The sequence below is a fragment of the Anomaloglossus baeobatrachus genome, chromosome 8 (genome assembly GCF_048569485.1).
Source record: "Anomaloglossus baeobatrachus isolate aAnoBae1 chromosome 8, aAnoBae1.hap1, whole genome shotgun sequence".
NCBI lineage: Eukaryota > Metazoa > Chordata > Amphibia > Anura > Aromobatidae > Anomaloglossus > Anomaloglossus baeobatrachus.
Genome location: NC_134360.1, coordinates 209,075,701 through 209,100,449, shown reverse-complemented (window position 1 = coordinate 209,100,449; position 24,749 = coordinate 209,075,701). Strand labels below are relative to the sequence as shown.

General features: G+C 51.8%; 1 protein-coding gene across 1 annotated transcript in view; it reads left to right on the top strand.

The window, feature by feature from the left end:
* CENPL (centromere protein L) overlaps positions 1 to 24,749 on the top strand; it is a 47,639-nt gene that overhangs the window by 17,634 nt on the left and 5,256 nt on the right. The window contains exon 4 of the mRNA XM_075320134.1: positions 5,563 to 6,105. Within this exon, the coding sequence (XP_075176249.1) occupies positions 5,563 to 6,105 (543 nt within the window). The remainder of the gene's footprint in view (positions 1 to 5,562; positions 6,106 to 24,749) is intronic.

Genomic DNA, 24,749 nt, shown 5'->3' with positions numbered 1-24,749 from the left:
GCCGGTGGAGAATCACAGAGAACAGCTCTGCAGCTCTGGGAGACTAAGGCAGGGAATCTGGAGCACACACACCCCGCTTTTTAGCGGTCGGTAAGCCGCACCGGTCACTCGGTGTTGGTCCCCCTGGGTGCCGGTATAGATACGTATATATATATATACTTATTTCTGTTCGGCCGGGCTGTATACCCTTTTTTCTATATACCCTCAGTGATCACGCTCCTAGGACACAACAGCATGTCGTCCACAAGGAGCAAGGGCACTAAAGCACAGGGTTTTTTTGCGACATGTACCTCTTGTAGGGCTATGTTACCTGCGGGTTCCACCTACCCTCACTGTGAGCAATGCTCGGCCCCTGTTACGCTTGCTCAGCCGGAGCCTCGGTCACTAGTGGGCCCCTCGGCTCAGGCAGACCCCCCTGCTTCCACTGTCCAGGTGGCAGCGACAGAGTTTGCAGTTTTTGCTGAAAAGCTCTGAGTCACTCTCACAATCCATGGCTCAGTCTATGGACAAATGGTCTGCCAAGTTGCTGGAAGCCCTGCAGTCCAGACCGGTCCTTACACAGGCCCCGGACACTGTTAGATCGGCGCCTCCAGGTCCCTCTCGGTCCACCCCGGCCGGGGTGGGCCCTAGGTCTCACGTGGAGGACTCCTCCACGGACCACAGTCCCACACCAGCTAAGCGGGCTCGCTTGGAATCTTCCCCGACTTCCTCACGCTGCTCGGGTTCCCAGCTTGAGGACTCTCTGGAGGACGAGGCGGAGGTTGCAGCTCAGGGCTCGGACCCTGATGTTGCTCTCAATCTTGATACACCTGAAGGGGACGCCTTAGTAAATGATCTTATCTCGTCCATCAATCAGGTGTTGGATCTATCTCCCCCGCCTCCACCTATAGAGGAGTCGGCCTCTCAGCAGGAGAAACACCAGTTTCGGTTTCCCAAACGTACACGGAGTGCATTTTTTGATCACTCTAACTTCAGGGATGCCATCCAGAAGCCCAGAGCGGTTCCAGACAAGCGCTTTACTAAGCGCCTTACTGACACACGTTACCCCTTCCCCGCTGACGTAGTTAAGGGTTGGGCTCAATGTCCCAAGGTGGATCCCCCAGTCTCCAGATTGGCGGCTAGATCTGTGGTTTCGGTTGCAGATGGCTCATCACTAAAAGATGCCACTGACAGGCAGATAGAATTCCTGGTGAAATCCATCTATGAGGCCACGGGAGCGTCTTTTGCCCCGGCTTTTGCAGCCGTGTGGGCACTCCAAGCTATCTCAGCTTGCCTGGCTGAGATTAATGCGGTCACACGTACGTCTGCCCCGCAGGTTGCATCTTTAACCTCTCAGGCGTCGGCGTTTTCTTCCTACGCCATGAACGCAGTCCTAGACTCTGCTAGCCGTACAGCGGTGGCATCCGCTAATTCTGTTGCAGTCCGCAGGGCCATGTGGCTGCGCGAATGGAAGGCAGACTCGGCTTCCAAGAGGTTCTTAACCGGTTTGCCGTTTTCTGGCGAGAGATTGTTTGGCGAACGATTGGATGAGATTATTAAGGAATCCAAGGGAAAGGACTCCTCCTTACCCCAGTCCAAACCCAAGAGACCTCAGCAACGAAAAATACAATCGAGGTTTCGGTCCTTTCGTCCCTCCGCCAAGCCACAGTCCTCTTCGTCCAATAGACAGGACAAAGGCCAGAGGAACTCCTATGCGTGGCGGTCTAAGTCACGCCCCCAAAAGACCGCCGGAGGCACTGCCCCCAAGGCGGCCTCCTCATGACTCACGGCATCCCCGAACCGCATCCTCGGTCGGTGGCAGGCTCTCCCGCTTTCGCGACGCCTGGTGGCCACATGTTCAAGACCGATGGGTGAGAGACATCCTGTCTCACGGTTACAGGATAGAGTTCAGCTCTCGTCCTCCGACTAGTTTCTTCAGAACCTCCCCGCCCCCCGCGCGGGCAGACGCACTTTTTCAAGCAGTGGACGCTCTGAAAAAAGGAGTTGTGACCCCCGTTCCCACTCAGGAACAGGGTCGCGGTTTTTACTCCAACTTATTCGTGGTGCCAAAGAAAGACGGATCATTCCGTCCCGTTCTGGACCTCAAATTGCTCAACAAACACGTGAGCACCAGACGATTCCGGATGGAATCTCTCCGCTCGGTCATCGCCTCGATGTCACAAGGAGACTTCCTCGCATCGATCGACATCAAGGATGCTTATCTCCATGTGCCGATCGCACCAGAACATCAACGCTTTTTGCGTTTCGCCATCGAGGACGAACACCTTCAGTTCGTGGCATTGCCCTTCGGCCTGGCGACAGCCCCACGGGTTTTCACCAAAGTCATGGCATCCGTTGTGGCGGTCCTGCATTCTCAGGGGCACTCGGTGATTCCCTACTTAGACGATCTCCTAGTCAGGGCACCTTCTCGGGCGGCGTGTCAACACAGCCTTACCGTCGCTCTGGAGACCCTCCAGCAGTTCGGGTGGCTCATCAACTTCCCAAAATCCAAGTTGACACCGACCCAATCTCTGACTTATCTAGGGATGGAGTTTCATACACAGTCAGCGGTAGTCAAGCTACCACTAGACAAACAGCTGTCACTGCAGGCAGGGGTGCAATCTCTGATTCAGACTCAGTCACACCCCTTGAGACGCCTCATGCACTTCCTGGGGAAGATGGTGGCAGCGATGGAAGCAGTGCCTTTCGCGCAATTCCATCTGCGCCCGCTCCAGTGGGACATTCTCCACAAATGGGACAGGAGGTCGAACTCTCTCGACAGGAACGTCTCTCTTTTCCCTTGCAACAAAGACGTCTCTTCAGTGGTGGCTTCTTCCCACTTCTCTAGCAGGGAAAATCCTTCCTGCCCCCAACCTAAGCTGTGGTCACCACGGACGCGAGCCTGTCAGGGTGGGGAGCGGTGTTCCTCAATCACAGGGCTCAGGGAACCTGGACTCCGATAGAGTCTTCCCTTCAGATCAATGTCCTGGAGATAAGGGCAGTGTATCTGGCCCTATTGGCTTTCCAGCAGTTGCTGGAGGGCAGGCAGATCCGTATCCAGTCGGACAACGCCACTGCCGTCGCATACATCAACCACCAAGGCGGCACGCGGAGTCGTCAAGCCTTCCAAGAAGTCCGGCGAATTCTGCAGTGGATGGAAGCCACAGCATCCACCATCTCCGCAGTTCACATACCGGGCGTAGAAAACTGGGAAGCAGATTTTCTCAGTCGTCAGGGCATGGATGCGGGGGAATGGTCCCTGCACCCAGAAGTGTTTCGAGAGATCTGTCGCCGCTGGGGAACGCCGGACGTCGATCTCATGGCGTCACGGCACAACAACAAGGTCCCGGCCTTCATGGCTCGATCTCAAGATTACAGAGCTCTGGCGGCGGACGCATTAGTTCAGGATTGGTCGCAGTTTCGACTGCCTTATGTATTTCCTCCTCTGGCAATGCTGCCCAGAGTACTACGCAAGATCAGGTCCGACTGCCGTCGCGCCATTCTCGTCGCTCCAGACTGGCCGAGGCGGTCATGGTACCCGGATCTGTGGCATCTCACGGTGGGTCAGCCGTGGGTGCTGCCAGTCCGCCCAGACTTGCTGTCGCAAGGGCCGTTTTTCCATCTGAATTCTGCGGCCCTCAACCTGACTGTGTGGCCATTGAGTCCTGGCTCCTAGCGTCTTTAGGGTTGTCTCAGGATGTCATTGCCACTATGAGACAGGCCAGGAAACCGACGTCCGCCAAGATCTATTACAGGTCTTGGCGGATTTTCTTGTCCTGGTGTTCTGATAAAGGTTTTACTCCCTGGCCTTTTGCCTTACCCACTTTTCTTTCCTTCCTTCAATCCAGAATGGATAAGGGGTTGTCACTTAGTTCTCTCAAAGGGCAAGTATCGGCACTCTCAATATTCTTTCAAAAGCGCCTGGCCAAGCTTCCGCAGGTCCGCACGTTCCTGCATGGAGTTTGCCACATAGTCCCACCTTACAAGCGCCCGCTTGAACCCTGGGACCTTAACAGGGTGCTAACGGCTCTTCAGAAACCGCCTTTTGAGCCGCTGCGGGATGTCTCCTTATCACGTCTTTCGCAGAAAGTGGCATTTCTAGTAGCAGTTACTTCACTCCGTAGAGTGTCGGAGCTTGCAGCACTGTCATGCAAAGCCCCCTTCCTGGTTTTTCACCAGGATAAGGTGGTTCTCCGTCCTGTTCCGGAATTTCTCCCTAAGGTGGCATCGCCTTTTCATCTCAATCAGGATATCACCTTACCTTCATTTTGCCCTAATCCAATTCACCGCTTTGAAAAGGATTTGCACTCATTAGACCTAGTGAGAGCACTCCGATTCTACGTGTCTCGCACAGCGCCCCTGCGCCGTTCAGATGCGCTCTTTGTCCTTGTGGCTGGTCAGCGTAAGGGTTCGCAAGCTTCCAGGTCAACCTTGGCTCGGTGGATCAAGGAACCGATTCTTGAAGCTTACCGTTCTTCGGGGCTTCCGATTCCTTCGGGCCTGAAAGCCCATTCTACCAGAGCCGTGGGAGCGTCCTGGGCATTGCGGCACCAGGCAACGGCTCTACAAGTGTGTCAGGCAGCTACGTGGTCTAGTATGCACACTTTCACAAAGCACTATCAAGTGCATGCCTATGTTTCGGCAGATGCCAGTCTAGGTAGGCAATTCCTTCAGGCGGCGGTGGCCCACCTGTAAGAGGGAGTCGTGTCGGCTCTTGTTATCGAGGTATTCTTTTACCCACCCAGGGACTGCTTTTGGACGTCCCAATTGTCTGGGTCTCCCAATGGAGCGACAAAGAAGAAGGGAATTTTGTTTACTTACCGTAAATTCCTTTTCTTCTAGCTCCTATTGGGAGAACCAGCACCCGCCCCTGTTCCCTTCGGGCTAGTTGTTCTTTTGTGTACACATGTTGTTCATGTTCAATTGTTTCATGGTTTTCAGTTCTCCGAACATCCTTCGGATTGAATTTACCTTAAACCAATTTATAAGTTTCCTCCTTCCTGCTTTTGCACCAAAACTGAGGAGCCCGTGATGCACGGGAGGGTGTATAGGCAGAGGGGAGGGGTTACACTTTTGAGTGTAATACTTTGTGTGGCCTACGGAGGCAGAAGCTATACACCCAATTGTCTGGGTCTCCCAATAGGAGCTAGAAGAAAAGGAATTTACGGTAAGTAAACAAAATTCCCTTCTTTTTTTTAATTTTTTTTTTTGGGTCAAGAATAAATGTAGATTGTTATTCATGGAAAAATGAGACATCCCTTGAAGATGAAAATGCATCTTTTTGATAAAAAAAATTGATATAAGACCCTGTCTTATTTTAATGGAAACACAGATACTAATTTTATTAATCAGTGGATCTAAATTGCACTATCTTTATCCCATTGGTCCTGTCCGTTGGGATTTGTGTATTATGTTAGTGTTCCCCCGTTATGGTAAATTAGTCGGTATAAGGGATTGTTGTTTACTGTATATATCTGGATAAATCTGTTTCAAAAAGTTGTTTTTTTTTTTCATGTAAGAGTACAAAAAAAAACCTGCTTAATCTTACTGCATATTTTCACTCTTTTCTTGCTCTCATTAAAGATTTCATCCCCATCACCACTGACCAGGGCAGGCACAGAGGACCGGATAGTGTGGACAGGTTGGTTTTGCGGGACGTATACAGAAGATGATGTGTTGGAGGACATACCAGAGACATTTACTTGCCTGCCGCTCTTCCTATACAATGGCGCAGAGACCCTCACCGTTGTAGTGGGGGCCTGGTTCCAAAGAAACTTTGACTGTTGCTTTGGTAAACTGGAGATCAGTACTCAGGACCTTACGTGGTTTGCAGCTATGTGGACTGGGTGTGAAGTGCACGGACACGGGGCGGTCACAGAGCTCGTTTTTTCTTTGCCGGTTGAGCCTCGCTTGGAAATTTCTTACGCCATTCACACGGAAGACTTGAAAAGGTTATGGAACAATATTCACAAATCAAAAGATGAGGTCACGCTGGAGGAAGTAGAATATTTATTCCAATGTCTCTATTCACATTTCTCCAAACACTTTAAAATCCACTTATCGGCCACACAGCTTGTAAAGGTGACGGCATCTGTGGCATCAGCACATCGGGAAGGAAAAGTGAAGGTGAGTGGTTCACATGTCCTTGCATATATTCCAAAAGACTGCATAGAAGAAAAGATGCCCTGGGGTTCTAGATGGGCAAAAGATGAAGACATGGTGCAAAATTACAGCTCCCCTATCTTCTGCTTCTGTTATTTAAAGGGAACCAAACATCAGGATTTTCCCATATAAGGTGCAGCCAGTGCAGTACTGGCACTATCAGGCACATTGCGTACATACCATTAGTGGGCAACTCAGATGTTTAGGCTGTGAAATCCAAGTTTAAAAAGTTTGAAAATTCATCATCTTTTTGATTGACGTGTGCACCTCGCTGCTAATGTCCGGGTGGGTTATGCACATGGATTCCCGCCGCCTGTTCCTCCCTCTGGCTGTATGTAAAGTTCTACTCTTCTGTACACGGCGTCGGAGTTAGCGCCTGCGCATAGCGCTAATCTCCGGCGCCATGTTTCTGAAGCCCACAGTATTATTGTGCATGAGAGGGCGGCGCATGCGCCCTCGCTACTTCAGATCTGTTGCGAGCGCGGTAGCGAGCGCGGTGTCACAACAGGACTGGAGAACAGCTGATCTTACCCCGATTAGCTGCAGCAGACGATATCGTAGCAGACGTCTGCTGCAGCTAATCGGGGTAAGATCAGCTGTTCTCCAGTCCTGTTGTGACACCGCGCGCGCTACCGCCGTCACAACAGATCTGAAGAAGCGAGGGCGCATGCGCCGCCCTCTCATGCACAATAATACTGTGGGCTTCAGAAACATGGTGCCGGAGATGAGCGCTATGCGCAGGCGCTAACTCCGACGCCGTGTAATTGAAGAGTAGAAATTTACATACGGCCAGAGGGAGGGAGGAACAGGCGGTGGGGGGGGGGGCGGGAATCCACGTGCATAACCCGCCCGGACATTAGCAGAGAGGTGCACACGTCAATCAAAAAGATAATGAATTTTCAAACTTTAAAAAGTTGGATTTCACAGCCTAAACACCCGAGCTGCCCCCTAATGGTATGTGCACAATGTGCCTGATAGTGCCAGTACTGCACTGACTGCACCTTTATACTCGAAAATCCTGATGTTTGGTTCCCTTTAAGGATTTTGGTAACTTTTTTTTTTTTTATGCAGATTTTACCATTTGCCTTTCACAGAGGGAAATTTGCAGCAAACATCCAGGACCCCAAAATCTGCTTGTATTTAAAGAGTACAGTATATCCAGGAAAATGTGCCAAAGCACTATGAGGCAGGTAGTTGCTACCTACCTGCCTGTTGTGCCCGGCGCCGTTCTTCGCAGCACAGAGCAGTCACAGACCGGTCCTGCCAGTGATACAATTGGCTCATCAATAGAGCGGAGACTTCTTTGCAGCAGGACAGCGATTGCCATATGCAGATTGACAGCCGGCTCCCAGCTGCCTAACTGGAGGAACTATCTGTCAATCAGCATGACGTCAGCTATCCCGCCACATCTACAGAGAAATGTGGATGAGAAGCCGCCACTCTGTTGTCATCACATCAGCGGAAGCAGCTGAATCGCCGGCCGGAGCAGCCTGTGACCGATCTGTGCCGGTAAAGAACGGTGCCGGGCACCGCAGGCAGGTGGCATACCCTTTAACTGAAGAGTGTCAATGGCGTGTAGTCTTGTCTATTTATCAGGTAGGCATACTTGAGTATATCTTATTATTCTGCTGTGTAGAATATTTAAGGCTCTGTAGAGACAGCTGAAATGGTGCAGGTTAAGAAAGGATCCTAGTATTTTATTTCACCATATTGGACATGCTACTTTTTTTTTTTTTTTTTTTTCTGTTTAGGGGATAGGATTCAAAACATATACTCTTGGAGACATTTTACACCCAATTAGGCTGTGCTCCTGTAGAGAGGGGGTTGAGGGAGAGTTCGAAGGGGGGGGGGTTGAGTGAGAGATCGAGGGGGGGTTGAGTGAGAGATCGATCGAGAGGGGGGGTTGAGGGAGAGATCGATCGAGAGGGGGGGTTGAGGGAGAGATTGATCGGGGGGGGGGATATGTAGATACATAATTTCTTTGTTATATTTTTTTTTTATATCTTTTTACATTTTTTTGTGCAGCTGCAGCCTGCAGGATCTATCGTGTCCTTTTTTTTAATGAGATTTCATCCATTTACTTTATTGCGCCTGCCCTTGTGTCGTTACTTTGGTTGATGCAGTTTTCTTCGACATGACTTGTTCTCTTAGTGGATGAGCACAACACAAACTTATCTGTTCATTGCAGACTTCCTGCAACTACTGAACTATAGACAATCTATTGAGCCCTTCATCATGTATTTTAAGCGGTGGCTCTTTATTTATGACCTATACAGTGCTGGCCAAAAGTATTGGCACCCCTGCAGTTCTGTCAGATAATACTCAGTTTCTTCTTGAAAATGATTGCAATCACAAATTCTTTGGTATTATTATCTTCATTTATTTTGCTTGCAATGAAAAAACACAAAAGAGAATGAAACAAAAATCAAATCATTAATCATTTCACACAAAACTCCAAAAATGGGCCAGACAAAAGTATTGGCACCCTTAGCCTAATACTTGGTTGCACAACCTTTAGCCAAAATAACTGCGAACAACCGCTTCCGGAAACCATCAATGAGTTTCTTACAATGCTCAGCTTGAATTTTAGACCATTCTTCTTTGGCAAACTGCTCCAGGTCCCTGAGATTTGAAGGGGGCCTTCTCCAAACTGCCATTTCTTTGTCGCTCCATTGGGAGACCCAGACAATTGGGTGTATAGCTTCTGCCTCCGGAGGCCACACAAAGTATTAAACTTAAAAAAGTGTAACCCCTCCCCTCTGCCTATACACCCTCCCGTGGATCACGGGCTCCTCAGTTTTATGCTTTGTGTGGAAGGAGGCACACATCCACTCATGCATTCTCATACTTAGTTATGTCGGTTGGAAGAAAAGAGGGCCCCCACGGGGCCCCCGGCATGTTCCCTTCTCACCCCACTACGTCGGCGGTGTTGTTAAGGTTGAGGTACCCATTGTGGGTACAAAGGCCGGAGCCTCATGCCGTCTCCTTCATTATCCCTTAGCGGCTCTGGGAGAAGTGGGATCCTGAGCGGTCATCCATTTACTGGGACCGTGCTCCCTCCGCAGCCCCTGTGGGAATCTGCCGGACCGGAGTCTATTCAACCTCAGGGACCGGGCCCTGCAACTCTAAGGTACTCTGTGTCCCCATAGGGGACTGTGCAGGGAGCGCACTTTCTTCCCGGACACTGCGGCAGCTGCTGAATTGAGAAGGCCGGCGGACTTCCGCGCCGACCGTGCCTGCTTGTCGGGCGCGGTCTCAAATTTAGTCCCCGGCTTCATCGCGGCCTAGTTGCAAAAATCCCGCCCCCGGGCCTGCCTGTCAGGGGTAAGGGCGGGACGGCCGACCTGACGTCGGATGTGAGGGCCGGACCATCCTGCATGTTTCCTCCCCCCTCACTGATCACTGTGGGGACCCCAGATTCCCGCACTTTCCTGGCGCCGCCCACGGCCCCACTCCTCCCCTGAGAGCTCCGGCAGCCATTTTTTGGCCTTCTGCCGGTGGAAGATTCTCAGTGAAGAGCTCTGCAGCTCCGGGGGACCTAAGGCAGGGAATCTGGAGGACACACACTCCGCTTTTTAGCGGTCGGTAAGCCACATCGGTCACCCGGTGCTGGTCCCCCTAGGGTGCCGGAATAGATACGTATTTATATATATATTTCTGTTCGGTCGGGCTGTATACCCTTTTTCTTTGTCGCTCCTTATTGGGAGACCCAGACAATTGGGTGTATAGCTATGCCTCCGGAGGCCACACAAAGTATTACACTAAAAGTGTAAAGCCCCTCCCCTTCAGCCTATACACCCCCCGTGCTGCCACGGGCTCATCAGTTTTTATGCTTTGTGCGAAGGAGGTCAGACATGCACGCATAGCGCCACAGCTTAGTCAGCAGCAGCTGCTGACTATGTCGGATGGAAGAAAAGAGGGCCCATAACAGGGCCCCCAGCATGCTCCCTTCTCACCCCACTCTTGTCGGCGGTGTTGTTAAGGTTGAGGTATCCATTGCGGGTACGGAGGCTGGAGCCCACATGCTGCTTTCCTTCCCCATCCCTCAATTAGGGCTCTGGGTGAAGTGGGATCCTTTCGGTCTCCAGGCACAGGAGACCGTGCTCCATCCACAGCTCCTGAGGACCATGCTGGATAGGAGCCGAGTATCATTCAGGGACATGGCCCTGCTACTTTGAGGTACTCTGTGTCCCCGTGGGGACCGCGCACAGCAACACTCCAGCATTGCTGGGTGTGCTAGTGCACCGGGGACAGCAGCGCTGACTGCGTTTGTGCCATTACACACTTCAGCGTCGCTGAGTGTGTTCGTGTAGGGGGACTGCTGCGCTGACTGCCGCTGCCATGGTTATCACTGCGGCGCGGCTGGGACTGTTAGTGCGCCGGGGACTTCCGCGCCGACCGCGCTTATACGGCGGCCGCACTTATAACTCGAGTCCCCGGCTTTTGCGGCCTAGTCTCGTTTTCTTCCCGCCCCCAGCCCTGCCAATCAGGGGAAGGGCGGGACGCTGTACAGGACGGCAGCACTGAGGGCTGGAGCATGCTTTGCATACTCCACCCCCCTCACTCTGCACAGTGGGGCACCAGTTCCCGCACTTTTCTGGGTCACGCCCACGGCTCCCTCCTCTCCTCAGGACGCCGGCAGCCATTCCTCTCAGCTCTGCTAACGCTGGAGAGGAGAGACAAGCTCAGGGAGACCCAGGCAGGATTTCTGGTGCCCACACAACCGCTTTGCGCAGGCGGTAAGCAGCACCTGTGGTGCTGGCCCCACTAGTGCAGAAGTGTACTTATAGATTATATGATTATAGACTATACTTTACACTGTATGGTGCACTGTTGATTTTTGTCTATATACCCTCCTGTATTGCTCAGAGGAGACAACAGCATGTCGTCCACAAATAGCAAGGTTGCCAAAGCACAGACTTACTATGCTGCCTGTGCAGCATGTACGGCTATACTGCCGGCAGGTTCCACTGACCCTCATTGTGTGCAATGCTCGGCCCCTGTGGCACTTTCTCAGCCGGAGCCTCTGCTAAGGGTGGCCCAGGGAGAACCACCTGTTAACACTGTCCAGGTGACAGGGACTGAGTTTGCAGTTTTTACTGAGACTTTCTGAGACTATGGCTAAGATATTAGAAGCCTTGCAGTCCAGGCCGGCATCTCAAGCCAGGGGCACTGTGGAATCATTGCCCCCTGGTCCCCCTCAGTTGGAACAGCAATGTCCTCCCGGGGTGTCTCATGGATCCCAGGGTGAGGTCTCTGACACGGACCGCAGCCCCAGACCGATTAAGCGAGCTCGCTATGATATCCCCTCGACATCATCACAATGTTCAGGGTCTCAGCGAGAGGACTCTCTGTATGATGAAGCGGAGGTAGCTGATCAGGATTCTGATCCTGAAGCCGCTCTCAACCTTGATACTCCTGATGGGGACGCCATAGTGAATGATCTTATTGCGTCCATCAATGAAATGTTGAATATTTCTCCCTCAGCTCCTCCAGTGGAGGAGTCAGCCTCTCAGCAGGAGAAATTCCGTTTCAGGTTTCCCAAGCGTACAAAGAGTATGTTTCTGGACCACTCTGACTTCAGAGAGGCAGTCCAGAAACACCGAGCTTGTCCAGATAAGCGTTTTTCCAAGCGCCTTAAGGATACACGTTACCCTTTCCCCCCTGACGTGGTCAAGGGCTGGACTCAGTGTCCCAAGGTGGATCCTCCAATCTCCAGACTTGCGGCTAGATCCATAGTTGCAGTGGAAGATGGAGCTTCACTCAAGGATGCCACTGACAGACAGATGGAGCTCTGGTTGAAATCCATCTATGAAGCTATCGGCGCGTCTTTTGCTCCAGCATTCGCAGCCGTATGGGCACTCCAAGCTATCTCAGCTGGTCAGGCGCAAATTGACGCACTCACATGTACGTCTGCGCCGCAGGTGGCGTCCATAACCTCTCAAACGTCGGCATTTGCGTCCTACGCTATTAATGCTGTCCTGGACTCTGCGAGCCATACGGCGGTTGCAGCCGACAATTCGGTGGCAATACGCAGGGCCTTGTGGCTGCGGGAATGGAAGGCAGATTCGGCTTCCAAAAAGTGCTTAACTGGATTGCCATTTTCTGGCGACCGTTTGTTTGGTGAGAGATTGGATGAAATCATCAAACAATCCAAGGGAAAGGAAACATCCTTACCCCAGGCCAAACCAAAAACACCCCAACAGAGGAGGGGACAGTCGAGGTTTCGGTCCTTTCGGGGTGCGGGCAGGTCCCAATTCTCCTCGTCCAAAAGGCCGCAGAAGGATCAGAGGAACTCCGACGCATGGCGGTCTAAATCACGCCCTAAAAAGACCGCCGGAGGTGCCGCTACTAAGGCGGCTTCCTCATGACTTACGGCCTCCTCACACCGCATCCTCGGTCGGTGGCAGGCTCTCCCGCTTTTGCGACACCTGGCTGCCACAAGTAAAAGACCGTTGGGTGAGAGACATTTTGTCTCACGGTTACAGGATAGAGTTCAGCTCTCGTCCTCCGACTCGATTCTTCAGAACATCTCCGCCTCCCGAGCGAGCCGAGGCTCTTCTGCAGGCGGTGGGCATTCTGAAGGCAGAAGGAGTGGTGGTCCCGGTTCCTCTTCAGCAACAGGGTCACGGTTTCTACTCCAACCTGTTTGTGGTTCCAAAGAAGGACGGGTCCTTCCGTCCTGTTTTGGACCTAAAACTGCTCATCAAACACGTAAGGACCAGGCGGTTCCGGATGGAATCCCTCCGCTCCGTCATCGCCTCAATGTCCCAAGGAGATTTCCTAGCATCGATCGATATCAAGGATGCTTATCTCCACGTACCAATTGCTCCAGAGCATCAGCGCTTCTTGCGCTTCACCATAGGAGACGAACACCTTCAGTTCGCGGCACTGCCGTTCGGCCTGGCGACAGCCCCAAGGGTTTTCACCAAGGTCATGGCTACAGTAGTTGCGGTCCTCCACTCTCAGGGTCACTCAGTGATACCTTACTTAGAAGATCTGCTGGTCAAGGCACCCTCTCAAGAGGCATGGGAACACAGCCTCGACGTTACTCTGGAGATTCTCCAGAGTTTCGGGTGGATCATCAATTTTCCAAAGTCAAATCTGACACCGGTCCAATCGCTGACATATCTTGGCATGGAGTTTCATACTCTTCCAGCGATAGTGAAGCTTCCGCTGGACAAACAGCGTTCACTACAGACAGGGGTGCAATCTCTCCTTCAAGGTCGGTCACACCCCTTGAGGCGCCTCATGCACTTCCTGGGGAAGATGGTGGCAGCAATGGAAGCAGTCCCTTTCGCGCAGTTTCACCTGCGTCCACTTCAATGGGACATCCTACGCAAGTGGGACAGGATGCCGACGTCCCTAGACAGGAACGTCTCCCTCTCTCAGGCAACCAAAGCTTCCCTTCGGTGGTGGCTTCTTCCCACCTCATTATCGAAGGGGAAATCCTTCCTACCCCCATCCTGGGCGGTGGTCACGACGGACGCGAGTCTGTCAGGGTGGGGAGCAGTTTTTCTCCACCACAGGGCTCAGGGTACGTGGACTCAGCAGGAGTCCTCACTTCAGATCAATGTTCTGGAGATCAGGGCAGTGTATCTTGCCCTAAAAGCGTTCCAGCAGTGGCTGGAAGGCAAGCAGATCCGAATTCAGTCGGACAACTCCACAGCGGTGGCTTACATCAACCACCAAGGTGGGACACTCAGTCGGCAAGCCTTCCAGGAAGTCCGGCGGATTCTGCTGTGGGTGGAAGCCACAGCATCCACCATATCCGCAGTTCACATCCCGGGCGTAGAAAACTGGGAAGCAGACTTTCTCAGTCGCCAGGGCATGGACGCAGGGGAATGGTCCCTTCACCCGGACGTGTTTCAGGAGATCTGTTGCCGCTGGGGGATGCCGGACGTCGACCTAATGGCGTCACGGCACAACAACAAGGTCCCAACATTCATGGCTCGATCTCAAGATCACAGAGCTCTGGCGGCAGACGCCTTAGTTCAGGATTGGTCGCAGTTTCGGCTTCCTTATGTGTTTCCTCCTCTGGCACTGTTGCCCAGAGTGTTACGCAAGATAAGGGCCGACTGCCGCCGCGTCATCCTCGTCGCTCCAGACTGGCCGAGGAGGTCGTGGTACCCGGATCTGTGGCATCTCACGGTCGGCCAACCGTGGGCACTGCCAGACCGACCAGATTTGCTGTCTCAAGGGCCGTTTTTCCATCTGAATTCTGCGGCCCTCAACCTGACTGTGTGGCCATTGAGTCCTGGATCCTAGCGTCTTCAGGATTATCTCAAGAGGTCATTGCCACTGAGACAGGCTAGGAAACCAACGTCCGCCAAGATCTACCACAGGACGTGGAAAATATTCCTGTCGTGGTGCTCTGCTCAGGGGTTTTCTCCCTGGCCATTTGCCTTGCCCACTTTTCTGTCCTTTCATCTCAATCAGGACATCTCCTTACCCTCGTTTTGTCCTCATCCAGTTCACCAATGTGAAAAGGATTTGCACTTGTTAGATCTGGTGAGAGCACTCAGACTCTACATTTCTCGTACGGCGCCCCTGCGCCGCTCGGATGCACTCTTTGTCCTTGTCGCTGGCCAGCGTAAAGGGACACAAGCTTCCAAGTCAACCCTGGCTCGGTGGATCAAGGAACCAATTCTCGAAGCTTACCGTTCCTCGGGGCTTCCGGTTCCCTCAGGACTGAAGGCCCATTCTACCAGGGCCGTGGGAGCGTCCTGGGCCTTGCCACACCAGGCTACGGCTCAGCAGGTGTGTCAGGCAGCTACCTGGTCGAGCCTGCACACTTTCACGAAACACTATCAGGTGCATACCTATGCTTCGGCAGATGCCAGCCTAGGTAGGCGAGTCCTTCAGGCGGCAGTTGCCCACCTGTAGGACGGAGCCGTTACGGCTCTATTATGAGGTATTATTTACCCACCCAGGGACTGCTTTTGGACGTCCCAATTGTCTGGGTCTCCCAATAAGGAGCGACAAAGAAGGGAATTTTGTTTACTTACTGTAAATTCCTTTTCTTCTAGCTCCAATTGGGAGACCCAGCACCCGCCCCTGTTTTTGTATACACATGTTGTTCATGTTAAATGGTTTCAGTTCTCCGATATTCCTTCGGATTGAATTTACTTTAAACCAGTTTATAATTTTTTCCTCCTTCGGGCTTTTGCACCAAAACTGATGAGCCCGTGGCAGCACGGGGGGTGTATAGGCTGAAGGGGAGGGGCTTTACACTTTTAGTGTAATACTTTGTGTGGCCTCCGGAGGCATAGCTATACACCCAATTGTCTGGGTCTCCCAATTGGAGCTAGAAGAAAAGGAATTTACGGTAAGTAAACAAAATTCCCTTCTTTTTGCCCATATACCCTCAGTGATCATTCTCCTAGGAGACAACAGCATGTCGTCCACAAGGAGCAAAGCTGTTAAGGCACAGGGTTTTTTTGCGGCCTGTACCTCTTGTGGGGCTATGTTACCTGCGGGTTCCACCTACCCTCACTGTGAGCAATGCTCGACCCCTGCTTCGCTTGCTCAGCCAGAGCCTCGGTCACTAGTGGGCCCCTCGGCTCATGTAGACCCCCCTGCTCCCCCTGTCCAGGCGGCAGGGACAGAGTTTGCCTCTTTTGCTGAGAAACTCTCTGAGTCACTTTCACAATCCATGGCTCAGTCTATGGACAAGTGGTCTGCCAAGCTGCTAGAGGCTTTGCAGTCCAGACCGGTCCTTACACAGGCCCCGGCCCCTGTTGGATCGTCGCCCCCAGGCCCCTCTCGGTCCGAGCCGCAGCGCGCTCCCAGGTTGGGCCCTAGGTCTCACGTGGAGGACTCCTGCCCGGACCACAGTCCTAGACAGGCTAAGCGGGCTCGCTGGGAATCTTCCCCGACTTCTTCACGCTGCTCGGGTTCCCAGCTTGAGGACTCTCTGGAGGACGAGGCGGACGTCGCAGCTCAGGGCTCTGACCCTGACGTCGCCCTTAACCTTGATACACCTGAAGGGGACGCCTTAGTGAATGATCTTATCTCGTCCATCAACCAGGTGTTGGATCTCTCTCCCCCGCCTCCTACTGTAGAGGAGTCGGCGTCTCAGCAGGAGAAACACCAGTTTAGGTTCCCCAAACGTACACGTAGTGCGTTTTTCGATCACTCTAACTTCAGAGATGCTGTCCAGAAGCCCAGAACGGTTCCGGACAAGCGCTTTACTAAGCGCCTCACTGACACGCGTTACCCCTTCCCCTCCGAGGTCGTTAAGGGTTGGGCTCAGTGTCCCAAGGTGGATCCTCCAGCCTCTAGATTGGCGGCTAGATCTGTGGTATCGGTTGCAGATGGCTCATCGCTAAAGGATGCCACTGACAGGCAGATAGAGCTCCTGGTGAAGTCCATCTATGAGGCCACGGGCGCGTCTTTTGCCCCGGCTTTTGCAGCCGTGTGGGCACTCCAAGCTATCTCGGCTTGTCTGGCTGAGATTAATGCTGTCACACGTAATTCTGCTCCGCAAGTTGCGTCTTTTACTTCTCAAGCGTCAGCTTTTGCTTCCTACGCCATGAACGCAGTCCTAGACTCTGCTGGCCGTACAGCTGTGGCATCCGCTAACTCTGTGGCAGTCCGCAGGGCCATGTGGCTGCGCGAATGGAAGGCAGACTCTGCCTCCAAGAGGTTCTTAACCGGTTTGCCGTTTTCTGGCGACCGCTTGTTTGGCAAACGTTTGGATGAGATTATTAAGGAATCCAAGGGAAAGGACTCCTCCTTACCCCAATCCAAACCTAAGAGACCTCAGCAACGAAAAATACAATCGAGGTTTCGGTCCTTTCGTCCCTCCGCCAAGCCCCAATCCTCTTCGTCCAACCGGCCGGAGAAAGGCCAGAGGAACTCCTATGCGTGGCGGTCCAAGTCACGCCCCCAAAAGGCCGCAGGAGGCACTGCCTCCAAGGCGGCCTCCACATGACTCTCGGCATCCCCTAGCCGCATCCTCGGTCGGTGGCAGGCTCTCCCGCTTTGGCGACGCCTGGTGGCCACATGTTCAAGACCGATGGGTGAGAGACATTCTGTCTCACGGTTACAGGATAGAGTTCAGCTCTCGTCCTGCGGCTCGTTTCTTCAGAACCTCTCCGCCCCCCGCTCAGGCCAACGCACTTTTTCAGGCAGTGGACGCTCTGAAGACAGAAGGAGTTGTGATCCCCGTTCCCCTTCAGGAACGTGGTCGCGGCTTTTACTCCAACTTGTTCGTGGTGCCAAAAAAGGACGGATCATTCCGTCCCGTTCTGGACCTCAAACTACTCAACAGACATGTGAGAACCAGACGGTTTCGGATGGAATCTCTCTGCTCGGTCATCGCCTCGATGTCACAAGGAGACTTCCTAGCATCGATCGACATCAAGGATGCTTATCTCCACGTGCCGATCGCACCCGAGCATCAACGCTTCTTGCGTTTCGCCATCGGGGACGAACACCTTCAGTTCGTGGCATTGCCTTTCGGCCTGGCGACAGCCCCACGGGTTTTCACCAAAGTCATGGCATCCGTTGTGGCGGTCCTACACTCTCAGGGCCACTCGGTGATTCCCTACTTAGACGATCTCCTAGTCAGGGCCCCTTCTCGGGTGGCGTGTCAACACAGCCTTACCGTCGCTCTGGCGACTCTCCAGCAGTTCGGGTGGATCATCAACTTCCCGAAATCCAAGTTGACACCGACCCAATCACTGACTTACCTCGGGATGGAGTTTCATACACTGTCAGCGGTAGTCAAGCTACCGCGGGACAAACAGCTTTCTCTGCAGGCAGGGGTGCAATCTCTTCTTCGGGGTCAGTCACACCCCTTAAGGCGCCTCATGCACTTCCTGGGGAAGATGGTGGCAGCGATGGAGGCAGTGCCGTTCGTGCAATTCCATCTACGGCCACTCCAATAGGACATTCTCCGCAAATGGGACAGGAGGTCGGCTTCCCTCGACAGGAAAGTCTTTCTTTCCCTTGCAACCAAGACGTCTCTTCAGTGGTGGCTCCTTCCCAATTCTCTATCGCAGGGAAAATCCTTCCTACCCCCAACCTGGGCTGTGGTCACCACGGACGCGAGCCTGTCAGGGTGGGGAGCGGTTTTTCTCCACCACAGGGCTCAGGGAACCTGGACTCCGATAGAGTCTTCCCTTCAGATCAATGTTCTGGAGATAAGGGCAGTGTATCTAGCCCTATTGGCTTTCCATCGGTGGCTGGAGGGCAGGCAGATCCGTATCCAGTCGGACAACGCCACTGCCGTCGCATACATCAACCACCAAGGCGGCACTCGCAGTCGTCAAGCCTTCCAGGAAGTCCGGCAGATTCTGCAGTGGGTGGAAGCCACAGCCTCCACCATCTCCGCAGTTCACATCCCGGGCGTAGAAAACTGGGAAGCAGATTTTCTCAGTCGTCAGGGCATGGATGCGGGGGAATGGTCTCTACACCCAGAAGTGTTTCGAGAGATCTGTCGCCACTGGGGAACGCCGGACGTCGATCTCATGGCGTCACGGCACAACAACAAAGTCCCGGCATTCATGGCTCGGTCTCTGGATCACAGAGCTCTGGCGGCGGATGCGTTCGTTCAGGATTGGTCGCAGTTTCGACTGCCTTACGTGTTTCCTCCTCTGGCGATGCTGCCCAGAGTATTACGCAAGATCAGATCCGACTGCCGTCGCGCCATTCTCGTCGCTCCAGATTGGCCGAGGCGGTCGTGGTACCCGGATCTGTGGCATCTCACGGTGGGACAACCGTGGGCGCTTCCAGACCGCCCAGACTTGCTGTCACAAGGCCCGTTTTTCCATCTGAATTCTGTGGCCCTCAACCTGACTGTGTGGCCATTGAGTCCTGGCTCCTAGCGTCTTCAGGGTTATCTCAGGATGTCATTGCCACCATGAGACAAGCCAGGAAGCCAACGTCCGCCAAGATCTATTACAGGTCTTGGCAAATCTTCTTATCCTGGTGCTCTGATAACAGTTTTCCTCCATGGCCGTTTGCCTTACCCACTTTTCTTTCATTCCTTCAATCCGGAATGGACAAGGGTTTGTCATTCGGCTCTCTCAAGGGCCAAGTATCGGCGCTCTCCGTATTTTTTCAAAAGCGCCTAGCCAGGCTTCCGCAGGTCCGCACATTCCTGCAGGGAGTTTGCCACATAGTCCCACCTTACAAACGTCCGCTGGAACCCTGGGATCTTAACAGGGTGCTAACGGCTCTTCAGAAACCACCTTTCGAGCCGCTGCGGGATGTCTCGTTATCACGTCTTTCGCAGAAGGTGGCCTTTCTAGTGGCAGTTACATCACTCCGGAGAGTGTCTGAGCTCGCAGCGCTGTCATGCAAAGCCCCCTTCCTGGTGTTTCACCAGGATAAGGTGGTTCTGCGTCCGGTCCCGGATTTTCTCCCTAAGGTGGTATCTCCTTTTCATCTCAATCAAGATATCTCCTCTCCTTCATTTTGCCCTAATCCAATTCACCAATGTGAAAAGGATTTGCACTCTTTGGATCTAGTGAGAGCACTCCGGTTCTACGTGTCTCGCACGGCGCCCCTGCGTCGTTCAGATGCGCTCTTTGTCCTTGTCGCTGGCCAGCAGGCTTCCAAGTCAACCTTGGCTCGGTGGATCAAGGAACCGATTCTCGAAGCCTACCGTTCTTCTGGGCTTCCGCTTCCTTCAGGGCTGAAAGCCCATTCTACCAGAGCCGTGGGTGCGTCCTGGGCATTGCGGCACCGGGCTACGGCTCAGCAGGTGTGTCAGGCAGCTACGTGGTCTAGTCTGCACACTTTCACGAAACACTATCAAGTGCATACCTATGCTTCGGCAGACGCCAGTTTAGGTAGGCGAGTCCTTCAGGCGGCGGTTGCCCACCTGTTAGAGGGGGCCGTTGCGGCTCTTTTTATTGAGGTATTCTTTTACCCACCCAGGGACTGCTTTTGGACGTCCCAATTGTCTGGGTCTCCCAATGGAGCGACAAAGAAGAAGGGAATTTTGTTTACTTACCGTAAATTCCTTTTCTTCTAGCTCCTATTGGGAGACCCAGCACCCGCCCCTGTTCCCTTCGGGCTGGTTGTTCTTTTGTGTACACATGTTGTTCATGTTGAATTGTTCTTTTGGTTCATGGTTTTCAGTTCTCCGAACATCCTTCGGATTGAATTTACCCTAGACCAATTTATAAGTTTTCTCCTTCCTGCTTTTGCACCAAAACTGAGGAGCCCGTGATCCACGGGAGGGTGTATAGGCAGAGGGGAGGGGTTACACTTTTTTAAGTGTAATACTTTGTGTGGCCTCCGGAGGCAGAAGCTATACACCCAATTGTCTGGGTCTCCCAATAGGAGCTAGAAGAGAAGGAATTTACGGTAAGTAAACAAAATGCCCTTCTTTGAGATCTCTCCACAGGTGTTCTATGGGATTCAGGTCTGGACTCATTGCTGGCCACTTTAGTAGTCTCCAGTGCTTTCTATCAAACCATTTTCTAGTGCTTTTTGAAGTGTGTTTTGGGTCATTGTCCTGCTGGAAGACCCATGACCTCTGAGGGAGACCCAGCTTTCTCACACTGGGCCCTACATTACTGCAAAATTTGTTGGTAGTCTTCAGACTTCATAATGCCATGCACACGGTCAAGCTGTCCAGTGCCAGAGGCAGCAAAACAACCCCAAAACATCAGGGAACCTCCGCTATGTTTGACTGTAGGGACAGTGTTCTTTTCCTTGAATGCCTCTTTTTTTTTTTTTTCCCTGTCAACTCTATGTTGATGGCTTTTCACAAAAAGCTCTACTTTTGTCTCATCTGACCAGAGAACATTCTTCCAAAACGTTTTAGGCTTTCTCAGGTAAGTTTTGGCAAACTCCAGCCTGGCTTTTTTATGTCTCGGGGTAAGAAGTGGGGTCTTCCTGGGTTCTATCCTACCGATGGATAGTATGGGTTGACACTGTTGTACCCTCGGACTGCAGGGCAGCCTGAACTTGTTTGGATGTTAGTCGAGGTTCTTATCCATCCGCACAATCTTGCGTTGAAATCTCTCGTCAATTTTTCTTTTCCTTCCACATCTAGGGAGGTTAGCCACAGTGCCATGGGCTTTACACTTCTTGATGACACTGTGCACCGTAGACACAGGAACTTTCAGGTCTTTGGAGATGGACTTGTAGCCTTGAGGTTGCTCATGCTTCCTCACAATTTGGATTCTCAAGTCCTCAGACAGTTCTTTGGTCTTCTTTCTTTTCTCCATGCTCAATGTGGTACACACAGGGACACAGGGCAGAGGCTGAGTCAACTTTAATCCATGTCAACTGGCTGCAAGTGTGATTTAGTTATTGCCAACACCTGTTAGGTGCCACAGGTAAGTTACAGGTGCTGCTAATTACACAAATTAGAGAAGCATCACATGATTTATCAAACAGTGCCAATACTTTTGTCCACCCCCATTGTTATGTTTGGTGTGGAAGTATATCCAATTTGGCTTTGACATTTTTTTTTTTTTGTTTTTCATTGAAGACAAATTAAATGAAGATAATAATACCAAAGAATTTGTAATTGCAATCATTTTCAGGAAGAAACTGAGTATTATCTGACAGAATTGCAGGGGTGCCAATACATTTGGCCAGCACTGTATGTGGTGGAAGTAAATAGATTAATACACACATTGAAAAGAGCTGTAGAGCTCCACTCGTCTCCATAGACTATGAACTAAAGTAGTAGAAGAAGCTGCTCACATGAAGCCGACGAGATGAAGATCTCCATATTGTAATCCTATCAGGGGTTTCCGTTATCTCATAACTGTAACTTTTATGTCTTACGGTATAAACAGCGGGAGTAACAGCCGTGAAAATATGTAGAATTAACGCTGCTATTTAACTACTTGAATACTGCGGTCAATCTCTCACAGCGGGATCTGAGCGATCACGTCAGGTGACCTTTGACCATAGGTAGCAGAATAATATACATGTGCTCCTGTACTAGTTCCTAAATCCATGCGTTTCAGAGCATCCCAGGCTCCTTTGTCAGGGATTGCATACTCGGCCTTCTTCTGCACTTGCTATATATATAGAGAGGGGGCTCTGGATTATGATCAGTTTGACACTTAATGGAGAGCAAAGCATTTATAAATGATTAAATCACACCTGCTCTAATATATAGTCCCTGACAGAAGTTCTGTCGCTTAGCCATGTTATGTAAATAAAAGCTTATAACCTGACTTTAAATTCATCCATTGGTTTCATAAATTACTCTTTTGAAAGCTGAAACCCTCCCAAATTTGGTTTTGGTTATGAAAATAAAGTTGCTGCAAAGCTGAAATATTGATCATTTAATGAAAACAGGTCAGATTTTGGCAAGACAAAAGTTTTCTCGCTGTGTGAAATAATGCACCCAATCCTAGTTTACATCCTCACCTGTGCTCACTAAATGATCGGTTAATTAGTGGGTGTGTATAAAAAGAAACCCAGCAACCCAGACCTTCAGTTGAACTGCAACTTGACCTCTGACAACATGCCAAAAATCCATCCTGTGACCAAAGCCTTGATTATCAAGAGGCTGAAGACCAGATCCACTGAAGAGGTGGCTGGCACCTTTAATGTGTCTCAGCGTCAAGTACAAAAAAATAAAAAAAGATTTGAAGAGACTGGAGATATTTTTGACAAGCCCAGGTCCGGCAGACCCCGCAAGACAACTGCTCAGGAGGAACGTTTGTTGGTTAGAAAATCCAAAGCCAGCCCCTCTTCCACTGCTGCAGAGCTCCAACAGGCCTGGTCACCTCAAGTCCTTGTGTCAACTAGAACAGTTTGTAGGATTCTGTCTCAAAATGGCCTCCATGGTTTAATCAGTGCTCAGAAGACAGCACTAAACAAAAAAAAAATTTAAAGGGACTGTATCGTCAGAAAAAAAGAAAAATTAAATACCTGAAAAAATGTAAAGTAATATTATTTTAATGTTTTGTTTAAATATTATTTTCTTTTTTTAATTGAGCAAAATGTAAAAAAAAAATTAAAAAGTTTAATATTTTCCACTGTTTCCACTATTAAACACTAGGGGGAGCAGCTTCTGAAATCCTACAGAAATCCCACTGTAGGAAAAAGCTCATGTTACAGCTTGCAGTAAAGTGGGCGGAGTCTGCTCTCTTGTGTGTGGTGGCACGCCTCCACCTCCCAATCTGAGTGTTTCCAAAGGATAACAGAGAATGACATGTAGGGACACAATGCACAGCCATTTTGTTGGTGACCAGAAATGTCTAAAGTGTCACCAAGGACAGCAGGAGTATCACACAGGACAGGATTAGATACACGTTCTCAGCAGACTGTATCACACAGGATAGGATTAGATACACGGCCGTGCACACAGCATCACCCAGGAGAGGATTAGATACACGGCCGTGCACACAGCATCACCCAGGAGAGGATTAGATACACGGCCGTGCACACAGCATCACCCAGGAGAGGATTAGATACACGGCCGTGCACACAGCATCACCCAGGAGAGGATTAGATACACGGCCGTGCACACAGCATCACCCAGGAGAGGATTAGATACACGGCCGTGCACACAGCATCACCCAGGAGAGGATTAGATACACGGCCGTGCACACAGCATCACCCAGGACAGGATTAGATACACGGCCGTGCACACAGCATCACCCAGGAGAGGATTAGATACACGGCCGTGCACACAGCATCACCCAGGAGAGGATTAGATACACGGCCGTGCACACAGCATCACCCAGGACAGGATTAGATACACGGCCGTGCACACAGCATCACCCAGGACAGGATTAGATACACGGCCGTGCACACAGCATCACCCAGGACAGGATTAGATACACAGCTCAGCAGACAGTATCACCCAGGACAGGATTAGATACACGGCCGTGCACACAGCATCACCCAGGACAGGATTAGATACACGGCCGTGCACACAGCATCACCCAGGACAGGATTAGATACACGGCCGTGCACACAGCATCACCCAGGAGAGGATTAGATACACGGCCGTGCACACAGCATCACCCAGGAGAGGATTAGATACACGGCCGTGCACACAGCATCACCCAGGACAGGATTAGATACACGGCCGTGCACACAGCATCACCCAGGAGAGGATTAGATACACGGCCGTGCACACAGCATCACCCAGGACAGGATTAGATACACGGCCGTGCAGACCGCATCAACCAGGACAGGATTAGATACACGGCTGTGCATACAGCATCACCCAGGACAGGATTAGATACACAGCTCAGCAGACAGTATCACCCAGGACAGGATTAGATACTGTCTGCTGAGCTGTGTATCTAATCCTGTCCTGGGTGATGCTGTGTGCACGGCCGTGTATCTAATCCTGTCCTGGGTGATGCGGTCTGCTGAGCTGTGTATCACCCAAGAGAGGATTAGATACACGGCTCAGCAGATAGTATGAAACAGGAGAGGATAATACACAGCCGTGCAGACCGCATCAGCGGCGGTACTCGCATGCAGTGGGGCAAGGGCACACACATACACAGCAGCGGCGAGCAGAGCGGTGGCTGGGGAGAGCGGAGGGAGAAAGTGTCATCGGAGACGGTAACGGCGGGGGGGAGGGGCGGCACTAGCGGGGGCTGAGGAGAGCGAAGGGATGGGGTGTCAGCGGAGACGGGAACGGCGAGGGGGAGGGGCGG